The sequence below is a fragment of the Brienomyrus brachyistius genome, chromosome 1 (assembly GCF_023856365.1).
Source record: "Brienomyrus brachyistius isolate T26 chromosome 1, BBRACH_0.4, whole genome shotgun sequence".
Taxonomy (NCBI): domain Eukaryota; kingdom Metazoa; phylum Chordata; class Actinopteri; order Osteoglossiformes; family Mormyridae; genus Brienomyrus; species Brienomyrus brachyistius.
The window spans coordinates 54,218,772-54,233,059 of NC_064533.1; the positions used below are offsets into that span (position 1 = coordinate 54,218,772).

The window sequence follows — 14,288 nt, forward strand, 5'->3', positions numbered from 1 at the left end:
GTGAATAAATGCTGTTATGTGGATTTGACGGACAGAGTGGGCAGCCAATGAGACGCAGCTTTATGTTGTAGGTGAGCTCTGCAGGCCAGCTTGCGAGAATGGGGGACGGTGCCTGACCAACGAGAAGGGCGTGTCCCGCTGCTATTGCTGGCCGAGCTTCTCCGGGGAGCGATGTGAGGTCAACCACTGTAAGGACTTCTGCCTCAATGGAGGCACCTGCATTGGCTCCCCCCTAGGTAAGGCCCCTGGATTGGCTCCTCCTCTTTAGTCCCACCCTGTGGCTGTGTTTAGCAACACTCAATATTAAATAAACATGTTCTTTATTTAGGAGATGCTGAAGCAGCCCTATAACCCATATTCTCACAAAACATCCAGGGCCAGCCAACTCTGGACAGCTGCTCTGGGAAGCTGCCTTCTAAACACAGATTGATAGTCAATCCCATTTTGTCCTGAGAGTGTCAGCATTCACTGCCATCTTCTGCCACATCACAGATCACAGTCATATTAAGAATAAGGTTTCCCACCAGTGAGTATGGACAAGCTACATGCCTTTTCTCATTGCATAGTGGCAACTGCTTTCAGCAACTGACTGACAGTGGGCATTAATGCCTGACACGTGCTTCCCAAATAAGTCAGTGTCCCTTTAGGAACCACCCCCCCCAAGTCCCGAAGGTGTGAGGCGACTCTGCTACCCACTGAGACACTTGTCTGTTGAATCATATCAACTCTGTATTTTCACTGCCTCATTTTAAGTAAAATGCATTTAACCTTTATTTCACCTTAGGTCTCTTGGGCACAGTTCAAGTTTTTCTCAGCAAGGTTATTGTGATTTATCAAGTTAAAGTAGCTGTAGTACACAGCAGTGCTGTTTATGCTGAAGTAATGGAATTATATAACTAAACATTCATGTAACAAGTGAATTGGGTTAAACAATAAGCCTTGTAACTCTACAAATAGCCCTACTGCTGTGTCCTTGGGCGAGGTACTACTTCCTGGTAAACAATGTCCAGGAGCCTGCATATTTGTGTGAGAAGCAGAGAGGGTTAGGGTTAACCTGCACAAATTGAGGAACCCAGCTTGCTCTTGACCCCCATGGCCTTTGGCAGGGCGTAGGCTGATCACAAGCCACTCCCAGGCCCTGTTGAAGCCAAGGCGTATCCGTGGTGAGCCAGTGTAGTGGAGCTAGCCTTGTACCACGGCCTGGAGGCTGGCCAGGATGATGCAAATGCGGGAACACAATCTGCAGGTCACACTGTGCGCTGAGTCGGAGCAGCACAGGCTGGTGGGTGGGAGGGCATAGCGAAGACCTCATTAACATGCACATAATTCCCAGCAAGGTATGAGAGCTTCCCAGCACCAGCTGGGAACAGCTGGACTACAGAAAGCAGATCACAGGGTCTCAGCCATTAGCATATGGGCCCTTAAAGCCAGGATTCACACTTCTGCTGGAAGTTACAGTACCTGCGCCAGTACTGGAGGTGGCTAAAGTGCATGTCATCGAATGTCTCTGAGGGCTTTCAGAATGATGACCAACTAGAAAGTCTACGTCTACTGTATAGTCTGGGGGCTCTAAGTTGACATCAGCATGGACACTCAGGTGTTGCCGATTTAACTAGCCACTTCATTTTTCTAGGGGCGGGGAGGGGACCTCATGTTTGAGGGGCCCCTCGACTGTAGCCTGGGACGGCTTGGGCATTAATCTATCCCCTGGCTATAGCAGACTAAGAGGGTTTTTGCTAATGAAAATAGAATAGACAAGTATGTCTTGGGCAAAATTATGAGGATCCAGAGCCTGTGTCTGGCTCTTACCTGTGGTCGCATGGGATTTGCATGCAGGAGGTGCGGACTAGATGAGGTAATCAGGGACCAGTTTGTCCATGATCCTTGTCTACCCCCTCAGGGCGGTCCACCTGCCGCTGTGTGGTGGGATTCACGGGCCCATACTGTGAGCGGCGTGTCTGCGATAATTACTGCCTGAATGGGGGCACCTGTGATGTCAGCAAGGGCAACCAGCCTGTGTGCCGCTGCATGGCCGAGTACACCGGCGACCGCTGTCTGCACCGTGAGTCCTCCCACCCACCCAATCCCACAATGCACTTCCAGAAACTGCATCTTAACCAAACACGATCAGACGTTCCATGGATTAAAAGTTCCATATTCCCGTAATAAAATATCATTTTATTAATGTAAGCCCAATAAAGACCTTTTTGCTGTAAAATTAGCTGCTGCTATGATAGAAATCCCAGTTCCAGCCCAAGATGGGAAAAGCACCCATTTTTATGCTGTGTAACCCGCAGACATCTGCCACCATTACTGCATGAACGCCAAGGCCTGCACGCTGTCCAGCAGTGGCCACGTCGAGTGTGTGTGTCCTGCACGTTACGAGGGCAGCAAGTGCGATGTGGATAAGTGTCAGCGGTGCCGTGGCGCCCCCTGTGTGCTGGATCAAGATACTGGAGACGTGGTCTGCAAGTGAGTCCTTCGCTGCCTTCCGGAACATCTCACTCATTCTCTGTTTGTGTTCTCTTGCCTGTTCACTTAAAAAAAATGTGTGAAGCACTTTTATGGGGCAGGGATACACCTGTGCAGCTGCTTCCTGGTAGATAAACTGTACAGAAGTACCGCAGGTATTCTTGGAATTTTTCCATTTCACTGGAAGATTCTTTGAGATTTTTTTATCGTTTTTTTTTTTTTTTTTTTGCTGATTTCTGCATCTGGTGTCCATTTTTCTTTCTACACAGAAGATTAAATAGTGTGACTACAGCAGCCTCACAAAGCAGCATGAAAGCCTTCAACAAACGCCGTCCGGCCGCACACCCTCTCGCCCGCACCATGAGTTTGCCGCTGTACCTCATGTTTTCTCTCCACAGCTGCACCAACGGCCGGGTGGCGCCAAGCTGCCAGCTGTGTGATGGCTACTGCTACAACGGTGGCACGTGTCACCTCGACTCGGACTCCAACCTGCCCTTCTGCCAGTGAGTCACCTCCATGTTGTTCACCCCCCTCCCCCCCGCTCTGTTAGGATCTGGTTCATTTTAAATGCTGCCGCCAAATCGCCCCTTGAGACAGCATGATACCATATTCACAGACAGGCCCACTGCGCAAAATTCCCAACCTGGACAAAATTATTTCACCTGAACCCCCATGACATACAACCCCCTCTTGCCCCCTCTGCGCTTGGACCTAGGACTCAGACAACTTCCCCCATTGTCCCTCTGAAAAGGTGGGCCTGGGCACAGATTGCCAAATCACGGTGGATTTCAGTGATCTGGATGCTGGGAGATCCCTCTAAGATCAGTATGCAGGAGCTGAAGCCAGTGCAGCAGAAGGAAGGGGCGGATTTAGCAAACTGGAGGAATGCTTGAGGGGCAGCCCCACCTCAGTGGGCAGTAACGGGGGGGGGGGGGGGGTTCTATCAGTGTACAGTCAGGATCTGTGAAGCGCTTCCTGTGATTTTCATTTTTATCGGTGTCGGCTTGCTGGTCTGGCCGTCTCTAACCGCCAGCACCATGCTGCACCTGTGCTCCCGCTGAATCAGCACACGCACTAATGTGGCCGAGGTCACAGGTGGCATCGCGCAGCAGGGCGACAGGGTTACCTGGTAAGCTGTCACCATGACGAGAGGTTAATCGGGGACCGGGCCTTTAATTGCGCCCCTTGGTTGCAAACATTGGCGTAGATCCAGTCTTATCGGTTAACTGAAAATACTGAAAAGTCTACAGACTGACAAGGAAGGGGGCCATCTTTACGCTGATTACCGAGGGGCGGGGGACACCAAATCCATTCTCCTCTCAGTCTTTGCTCATTCATTGCGAATCATGTGCTTCACCTGCAAGCGCAGACCTGACTCTGGGTTATAGGATGTTGTATTTTTTGTGACCTAATAGGGCTCTATGGAGTTGTGCTGCAATCAGGACTCGCTGGGAATCTTGGGCTGTGTGTTTGTGTGTGGCTTTACGTGTTTGTGTTTCGCTTGTTTGCTGCCTGTAAATTAGTACCACAGCTTCGAGGGTCTAATCAATTTGTATGCAAATAGAGTCATGTAGCTTGTGCGAGGCTATCGAAGCCCAGCGAGAGGCCATGCCAAGTATGTAACCAGAAATGGCCCCGGAAGCCCAGGACTGCTGGCGTCTCAGAAATGCTCATATGATGCTGACCTTGTGTGCGAGTCGCCCGTTTTCTATAGGAGAAACTGGTCAGTGAATGGTAGACAGGTTACGGGTCTGGAAACAGATGGATGGTGTGTGTGTGCATGCATGTGGGTGGATCAAGTAAATATCACATTGCATGAAGCAAATGTCCCCACAATGTGATAAAAACCTGCTTCTTGATGTTGTGGGGACCACCTTTTCGGTCCCCACAAGGGAAAACTTAATTTAATAAAAATCTGTCTGCAATAAAAAATAAATCGCCAAAAGTCCAGTCTTTTGTTTGGTTACGTATGGTTAAGGCTAAGGCTGGGTAGGGGTTAGGGTTGTCATTGTTGCATTTAGGATTTTTCCTATAGAAATGAATGGATGGTCCCAAATATATGAATACAAGTATGTGTGTGTGTGTGTGTGTGTGTGTGTGTGTGTGTGTGTGTGTGTGTGTGTGGGCGGGTACGTGTGCACCCTGTGATGACCTGGTATTGTACCCAGCTTGCTTCCTATCCTGAGCTTCCTGGTTTAGGCCCCAGGCACAGTGCAACCCTCGATTGGATAAGAGGTTATGAAAAATGGATGAATGAAATAAAGGGGAATAGAGGAAAGTTTAATTTTAAAGTGAAACTTTTCAAAGTGTTTATTGAGAATAGCATAGACCCACCTACCAATAATAAGAAAGCACTGAGTTTGTCCGAAAGGGAGGCCGCTTGTCTCAGGGTATGAAATGTCACATCAGTAACTAGAATTACCTTTAATGTCACTGTAAAGTAAAAATCCACTCAGATAGCTGGCGTGTGGATTGATCTGAAACTTCAAACCAAAAAAGCAGGTAAATTCCTCTGTGTATTTCTATCTGTGTCTGTCGTGGTTGTTCACACATTGTACCTGTTTTCCTGACATGTGTCATGGCGCCCCCTCACCAAGGGCGGCGTTTTTTGTTGCCACTCTGTGCATGCATGGTGGCACGGCAGATAGGCCCCCTGGTGCAGCAGATTGTGGGAACGTATTGCTGCTGCTTTTCTTTGCTGCTGTTACTCTTGCTTAGTTGCTGTTGTTTCTGTTTCTGGTTCCGGTTCTGATGGCTTGCTGCACTCTATCCCAGCTGCACGGCGGGCTTCAGAAGCCAGCGCTGCGATGAGAGGGCCAACCCATGCGATTACTACTGTCAGAACGGGGGGATCTGCACCCTAACCGCTTTTAACAAGCCCCGGTGCAAGTAGGTCTCGCCCCACCCTGAGCTGCCACACCCCACTCCAGTCCATTGCTCCCTCTCCTGGCTCTGCCCTCATTCCTCCCCAAACATTGATGTATCTCGTCCCACATCACCTGTCAGGCTGACCACTGCTTCTCCATTCTGCCTTCCAGATCATCAGTATTCCGTTTATGGCTAAAGTCAGCCTTATTACCAACTAATCATGCTTCTCCTGACCTCCTCTGTCTCGTAGGTGCTCCTCCTACTGGTCGGGCACACAGTGCGAGAGGCCGGCACCTAAGAGCAGCCGATCTGACAACTCTAGCGGGCGTGAGTATCCCACGATCCTCTCCTTCCTGCCTGCATGCACACCCAGCGACCTTTGGAGATCTTCACACCCCTGGCCAGCTCTGCTCTTTGTGATCCGTTTCGTACTCGTCGGGTTTTCCAGTTTTTCATTCCGACAGACGGAATTGATTTGACATTTTCTATATCGCCGCTTGTGAGGCCCACATCTTGCACATCGGGCAGGTCTATATCTGCTGGAGGTGAAATTACTGGGACTCTGTCATTGGGCTTCCATCGGGGACCACGCATGCAAGACACTTGCTATTGTAAATCACATATATTTTGCATCTTCAAAGGTCAGCTGTAGATGGCAGCGTCTCATGGATGGAGGGAAACTCCAGTGGTTTGAACTTTGTGCTGTTGCCTACATGAGACGAAAAACACACAAGGCAGATGGGAAAAATATAACTTTATTCATTTAAAAAAGAAAAAAAATGATTTACCAAAATTATTTTATTTTAACACTATAACTAGACCTTTGGAAAACAGTAATACATTTTTAAAAGCTCAACACAGCTAAACATCAAAGTGGATAGTAAAGAGTTAGACGTGATGGTTGTCTGTACCACCTTCTTTCCAGGAAGCATCGCCATCATTGTTCCTCTGGTGCTGCTTGCGGCTCTGATTGGCTCGGTGGTGGTCGGGGTCCTGATCTGCAAGCGGAGGCAGAGGTAAGGTGGGGGTCCTGACACAGGACTCAGATGGAGGACTCTAACAATCCCATAACATCTCCCTCCAATTCATGTTTCCGTTTCCCAGAGGCAAGCGAGTGCAGCGGCAGCCCATGACCAACGGGGGCATCAACGTGGAGATTGGCAACCCTTCCTACAACATGTATGAGGTGGGACATGACAACCACGTGGAGGCCGGGAACCTGCTGCACCCCAACTTTACCCTGGACCCACATAAGGTCTGTCTCCTGAATGTCAGCCTATAAGGAACCTGGGATAATATCTTGACCAGTTAAAACTCTGGCCCTATAAATAAACAAATTTTGTTAGCCATTCCAAACACTGTCCAAATTCTGCTACTGCCCCATATAGGATGGAGGACCCAACAAGAATGCTGTTGCTTGACCAATTTAATTTATTTAGTAGTAAATGCTAATGAAGCTCCAGGAATTCACAATTATTTGGAACTGCATCGGTCAGCCTAGGATCTGTTTCTGCAGATTTATGGATTCCTTCTTTTTCAGACCTATTTTGTATGTATAACATTGCCAAAGAGAACAATGACTTACCAAAGCACTCAATACATACTTTTTGTGGATATTACATTAATGATTAAAAAGATTCTATTATGGCTCACCGCACTGGCACTTTGACAATGGGAATGTGGTCAAGTGACATTCCAACAATGGAATTGTGGTTGGATGATATTCCGACAGCGGGAATGCTGTTGAGTGGCATGCTGAGAGTGGGAATATGGGTTTATGGGATTCCAACACATGGGAATGAGATCGGGTGACATTTCAGCAGTGGGAATATGGTCAGGTGGCATGCTGACAGTGGGAAAACGGTACGCTGTCGTTCCAACAGTGGGAATGCTATCTGATGGCGTTCTGACAATAGGAATATGGTGAAATGGCATTCTAACAGTGGGAATACAGTCAAATGGCATTCCGAAATATGTATGCGGTAGGCTGACATTCCAACAGTGGGAATACTGTCAGCTGGCATTCTAACAGTGGTAATACAGTCAAATGGCATTCCGAAGTATGTATGCTGTCGGATGGCATTCCAACAGTGGGAATATGGTTGGATGGCATTCTGACAGTGGGAATGTGTTTGGCTGGTGTTCAGACAATAGGAATATGATAGACTGGCATTCTGATAATGGAAATGCTGTTGGATGGCATACTGACCCTGGGAATACAGTTACATGGCATTTCAACAGTGGGAATACAGATGAGGCCTGTTGACAAACTCCTTTTAGCCAGGCAGTCTGCCCTTCCGTCTGCTAGCAGCTCTCTTCCTGGGGACCAGGCAGACCTGCGGTCTGAGCAGCCTCAGACTCCTCACACATCCCCTCCCCTGCAGCCCACCACAGTGAAGGCACCTCCCCACTGGGCCCCAGGAGCCATCTTTCAGGACCTATTTGATGGAGTTGTTTCGATATACTTTATGCCAAAATAGAAAAGAAGCTTGCTAACACCAGAAAATGCACATTTACATTTGTTGATCCCTCAAGGGCATAGCTGCCGATGACAATGTGTTCTGTAGTGTTAATGCAATGAACATCTGTCCTCCATATTACAGCTAATAGCCAAATCAGCTGACACCCTTCATCCAAAGGCACAAGATACGTTTTAAAAGCTGAGTGTTTAAAATGGACCAGTTCAGGTGTCTGTGTGATTGGCACTTTCACTGTGTTCTTTATCAGTCATTCACCCCTGTGCAACCACAGGTAAATTGTTGTTTAAATAGAGTATAATTTTACTGCGATTTATTAACACAGGTTAAGCGATGCAGTCAGACTCCAGTCGAAAGCGGGGATTCCATATGATTCTGGGAAAACGTGACATTTCGTGACAGTGTACCCTTCTTTGTTGTAGGGTTGGTGTGTGAGATCCAGTGACCCTCGCAACATAGCAGTTCACTCTGTGCCGAAGGAAATGATCCCGGGACAGGTAATGAGCATCGCCCAAACCCTAACTCACCATCCATTTACCAGCCATACCACACTGCTCAAGATCAATGCTGGATGCCTGCCACTACATGTTATAACAGTCACTGCAGGTGTTAAGACAGCTACCACTACAGCTTATCGAAGTCATTGCAGGTGTTATCGTGCTACCATTACAGCTTATCGCAGTCATTGCAGGTGCTATTGTGCTACCATTACAGCTTATCGCAGTCATTGCAGGTGTTATTGTGCTACCATTACAGCTTATCACAGTCATTACAGGTGTTATTGTGCTACCACTACAGCTTATTGCAGTCATTGCGGTTGTTATTGTGCTACCATTACAGCTTATCGCAGTCATTACAGGTGTTATTGTGCTACCACTACAGCTTATCGCAGTCATTGCGGTTGTTATTGTGCTACCATTACAGCTTATCGCAGTCATTGCAGGTGTTATTGTGCTACCATTACAGCTTATCGCAGTCATTACAGGTGTTATTGTGCTACCATTACAGCTTATCGCAGTCATTGCAGGTGTTATCGTACTACCATTACAGCTTATAGCTGTCATTGCAGGTGTTATCCTGCCAACATTACAGTTTATAGCAGTTATTGCAGGTGTTATCATGCTACCAATACAGCTTATGGCAATCACAGCAGGTGTTATGACAGCTGCCACTACAAATAATAGCAGTCACTGCAGGTGTTATGACAGCTGCTATTACAGCTTATAGCAGTCACTGCCGGTGTTATTACAGCTGCCATTACAGCTAATAGCAGTCACTGCCGGTGTTATGACAGCTGCCATTACAGCTTTTAGCAGTCGTTGCAGGTGTTACAGTATGACAGCTGCTGTTATAGCTTATATTACTCGCTGCAGGTGTCATGCTACCATTACAGCTTATAGCAGTCACTGCAGGTGTTATCATTCTACCATTACAGCTTATAGCAGTCACTGCAGGTGTTATGATTCTACCATGACAGTTTATACCAGTTGCTGCAGGTGACAACTGCTATTACAGCTTATATCAGTAAATGTAAGTGCTATGACAGCTACCCCTGCAGCTTATAGCAGTCACTGCAGGCATCATGACACTTGCCATTTCAGCTTGTAGCACATACTACAGGTGTTATAAGAGTTGCCATTATAACTTCTAGCAGTCCCTGCAGGTGTTATGACAGTTGCCATTCCAGCTTATAGCAGTCCGTGTCACATTTAGTACAACATTATGTAGGTATTATGATGGAGACATGTCAAGCCATTTAACTTCCTCATGGAGTGCCACATTGGAACTGGAACATCCTTCCAGCAACCTTCCAGTTGCATGCTTCATTTTCCAGTTACTTCCAGCACACATGGGGTTTCAGTGTTACCGTAAAGCTACACAGATTTTTTTTCTGGTCGGGCCAGATCCGGCTGAATGAAAATGTGACAGACCACAAAGCTTTTTGGAAAGTCTGTAACATAAATGCTCTTAGACCCTACTCTTAACGCAACACGAGTGCTGCGCACCAGGTACAATATCTGCCTGGTAATTTGATGCTTCATTCTTCAGAACATATCTCCTCTGACACCATAATGATTCAATTCACGTTCCCTTTCGCTCTGACAGTCAAAGCTTTTCTAACATACAGACCTTCACAGCCAGATACTGACTCAGACATGCTCTTAATAAGGAACTGGCCCAGACCCTGTTTCAAAAATCATTACCTCAAAGATGCAAGGAAAGTGTACTGAAGACCACCTACAAGGGATATGAAAGTATCTTTTGTTATTGAATGTCATGTTACCTTGCAGGGGGGTGCAAGAGTTCACAGCTCGGTATTGTAATTTACTAGGGGCTGTATTTGTTTTTTTTTTCTTGTCTGGTTTTTATGTTTGCCGACACAGTGGGTTTTGTCTGAAATCCAGAGGAAATATGAGTTGATCTGCTACTATATTATCATCAGTGATTTGATATTGATTATTACTTTGAGTAATAGGGAATGCATTGATGTCTTTATTATGGTCTTCCATCAAAGATTACATTTAGAGACTCAATGAAAACTAGAATAATTGATGAAAGCCAACTCAGTCTGAACATATCAAGCCTTTGCTCTTAATCAGCGATTGAGCCTTCATCTTGTATGTGCAGATGGCATGAAGGTTTGATAATGTTGAAGGTTTGATGTGTTGAACCTTGAACTAGCCTTTGTTCACCTGATGGGTTCTCAGGGTCTTCTCCATAATGCTCCCATGACATGAACGGTGGTTAGGAGCAGGTGAAATCCAGGTTCCTTCAAATCTGAAGGAAAGGGATCATACTTTAAAAAATCGGCCTAACTCGATTGTCATCTCATTGCAGTCTGTTAACTACTCCAATCCAATATACGCAAAGATCTACCTTGACGGACAGAACTGCCGGAAACCGGCAATCAGCATCGACGAGCGGCGAGAGCTACTTCCAAAGAAGCTGGAGGGGACGATTCGGGAGACGGCGGCATAGCCGAAGCCCCGCTTTTATACTCTCTGTACAGATGTGCAAACGAAAGGGGGAGAGAAACAGCCGAGTTTTCCAAGTGCTGCCCTCTGGGTTTGGTTTCATGTGCATTACCTCCTGGTTTGGCCTGTGTGCGCAGAAGGATGGACTTGCTGTTTGTACCTTTTATATGAAGAAACATAAACACTGCACTATATATATATATATATATATATATATATTACAGAGACGCTGCTGAATGCCCAACCTTATACACTATAAGTCAAACATCACTATTGCAGAAAGATGTATAAACTGTCTGTCTCCTGGTATTATTTCAAAATAAAGCTCACTTTTATATCTGTTTATCTCCAGATAACCATAAAGTTTGTATCTGTAATTTAGTTACAGTATATTTATAGTACGTCTTCTGTAACTCATATTATTTACTAAACTTTTTCCCCCTTTTCACAGTGATGATACTTTTAAGGTTTCTGTCCATAAAATGTTAATAGTTTCACTATACAGTTGCTTTTTTAAATCATTTTTAACGTGTAAACTGTATGTACCATTTTTATTTTACTTAAATGTTTTAAAGGTAAAGAAAAAGATAAATATATTCATACCGAAATCATGGTTTTATTGTTACCAGGTATCATTCTTTTGGTTTTTGGTGACTGATCTCCTTTAAATGATGTGTTTTGATTCACTGCCATCTCACTCTCTGAGGCTCTGCCATGTTCTTCATATGAATTTACAGACAAAATAGACAAATGCCTTTTGCAGATCTCAGATGAACATGAATATGCTTAGAGCAAGCTGTCATTCTGACAGTGTATGCTGGTGTACACCGAAATTATTATACTGGGCTCAAATGTTACCCATCATAGTTATTTTATTAAAAACAAGAGAGGGAGCACGAGAGAAGAATTGTAAAATCCAACCATTTTTCATCTTTACCTTCACAATAGGGTGCATATAGATTTAACAAGTTTTATAATTTTATATTTGATTAAATGTCAAGTTGTATTTTGCAGAAATGTATTACATGTAAGTACTTTTTTACAGAATGTACATCGTTATGAAATAAACGAGTTTTATTGCCATTGCAGCTACACTTAGTACTGCGATCAGGGGAGTCAGAATAAGCCCCTTCCCTGCCTTGGGTGCTTCATTTCATTATCTCAGCACAAAGAGAGGAAGAGCTGAAACGATGCACGACACTGTCAGCTGAAGGAAAACGCCAGAAAACGGCACAACATCAAACAGAGTTCTGTGTGAAATTTTATAGAAACAGTATCTGCAAAGTAGCATTTATTGGAAGACATAAAATTCATCTAGTGAAGCAAATTCCACACTGTGAAAGCCCATTTAAGCACCTATAATTCCAGTGACATTACACTTTGCGCCATTTTACACTATTAAATGTATCTTTGCAAAAATAACTCAAATATGCTCAAGTAATGATACAAGAAAGTATACAGATATAGAAATCAAGACATTCTCTTTCGTCATTTTGCTCCACAGTAATCCAAACTTTTTTTTTTTTTTACGTATTTGTGTCTGGCTGTCTTGATATTTTAAGAATAGTCATATGATTTCTAAAGCTGTTTACAGCAGTGTTTCAGGTTGCGGCGAACAAACACAATCACAGAACAGCGTATTGTCTTAAGATGTCTCGCTCTGCTGAGCACCATGGGGGAAGAATAGTAACCCCCCCCCATCTTCACTCACACACACACACACACAGGTTTGTAATTGTACCTTTGTGGGGACTCTCCATTCATTTCTATGGGGAAAACACCCATAAGTAACCAAACAAAATATGAGACTTTTGGCATTTTTATGTTTTTGATTGCATTCACAGTTCTTTGTGGTGACCTGAAAAATGGTCCCCACAATATCAAAATAACCAGTTTTTATTACATTGTGGTGGACATCTGGTCCCCATAATGTAATATAAACATAATTCACACACGTACACACACACCTCCCCCCGCCACTTAGGTGTTTCCAGTGTCTGTCATGGAAGGGGAAGAGATGAGTAAACAAGCCTAACCTCATGAAGACTGGGGCCCGTAATAATTGAATATCACACGCTCCGAAGGGGCTTTTATCCTCAGGGAGAAGCCATCATCTTCCAGCTGCACATAGGGTGGGGGTACTCAGCTGGACACCTTCACCACTGACAGCTGTTTGAGCTGGAACACGACGGGAGGCTGTATCCAGCATCCCTCCATACCCTGCTGCCTTCCAGTCTTTAACAGTCTGGTTACATCACATGACTTACAAAAGAGAGTCGATGAAACTGAAATTCTTTATGATATTGCAGACTTTTCAATTAAGTAATGTGGTGCTTTGTTCCCTTATGTTTAGTGAATAAATTTGTGTAAATTCACACCTGTGACTTGCATGTCCTCACAAACTTCTTGGCAAGCTGCTTGATATAGATGCGATTTGTTTTAATTTAGCTGTGACCACCATAGGATAGTCATTTCAACACTACTCCCTACGATAATAATTTTTTGATCATTTTGTTAAGAAGTAAGACTGGTTTGAGCAGAGGATTTTCCATTTGACACGTGAGCCGGGCAACACATTCAAATTGTTCCTTGGCAGATATGTTAGTCTAGCGCCGCCCCCCTGGAGGTCTTCAGAATGACACAGAGATGAGAGAAGATCTTCCATTTGCTGCTGTGGGGGCTGAGTGCCCCAAGCAGTCCCTCTCATCCATACTGCATTACAAATTGCAATTTGGTTCCGACAGCCTCGTGGATATGGGCTTTCCGACCGACTCTGTCCTTCCTCACCTTCTCCATGGCAACCAGCAGATAAGTGGCTTATGGTACAACACATCCATTCTCTTGCCTGGGTAGGAAAGCTTTACCCCTGCACAGAACTGGATTGCTGGGTCTCTTCGAAGCATATGCTGACAATCTCTCAGTTTGATGGTTTCTAAAGATTTAAACAGGCAAAAGGCAAAACAAGGGCTTAAGTCAGCCTGTTAGCTCTTGGTTCCATTGCCTTGTTAATTGCCATGCAGACTATTAGCAGTCTGATTCCTTGGTAAAAGGAGTGCACATCTTAATCAGTACAGTAGCTCTTGCATGTTGTTTTGGATATTGGCCAAGAACAAGAAGATGATTTAATAGATTCAGTAGGACTGGGAGGCATGATGACATAATGACCTTAAAAATGCTCTAATGAAATATGGCTGAACACAGATTATTTCTTTTGATCTTAATATTTTCAGTAATGCAGAACAGAAGAGCTTGCTGAAAACATGCAGTGAAAATAGAGGTCAGGACATTTTAAGTGACGGTACCTTGGTTTCTAACTGCCTTATTTACAATCCGAGCTTGAATTAAAGTATTGTAAAATTGATTATAAATGCAGTAAACAGCAACTGAAACCTTTTGCTAGGCAATGGAAACAGGGAAGTAGTAGCGAGGCCAGAGTAATTTTGGTGTCCTTCCACCCCCCGGCTGTAACAAAGGAGTATGCCCTTCCTTACGTTAA

At 44.9% G+C, this 14,288-nt stretch overlaps 1 protein-coding gene across 6 annotated transcripts in view; it reads left to right on the plus strand.

The window, feature by feature from the left end:
- LOC125746278 (low-density lipoprotein receptor-related protein 1B-like) overlaps window positions 1-11,875 on the plus strand; it is a 279,046-nt gene extending 267,171 nt beyond the window's left edge. For all 6 annotated transcript variants that reach the window (XM_049020071.1, XM_049020079.1, XM_049020089.1 and 3 more), the window contains 10 exons: window positions 72-236; window positions 1,901-2,062; window positions 2,298-2,472; window positions 2,871-2,975; window positions 5,248-5,361; window positions 5,591-5,667; window positions 6,266-6,356; window positions 6,445-6,595; window positions 8,240-8,314; window positions 10,656-11,875. In XM_049020071.1, coding sequence (XP_048876028.1) covers window positions 72-236; window positions 1,901-2,062; window positions 2,298-2,472; window positions 2,871-2,975; window positions 5,248-5,361; window positions 5,591-5,667; window positions 6,266-6,356; window positions 6,445-6,595; window positions 8,240-8,314; window positions 10,656-10,796 — 1,256 coding nt within the window. In that variant the 3' untranslated portion in view covers window positions 10,797-11,875. The remainder of the gene's footprint in view (window positions 1-71; window positions 237-1,900; window positions 2,063-2,297; window positions 2,473-2,870; window positions 2,976-5,247; window positions 5,362-5,590; window positions 5,668-6,265; window positions 6,357-6,444; window positions 6,596-8,239; window positions 8,315-10,655) is intronic.
- The last annotated feature ends 2,413 nt before the right edge of the window (window positions 11,876-14,288 follow it).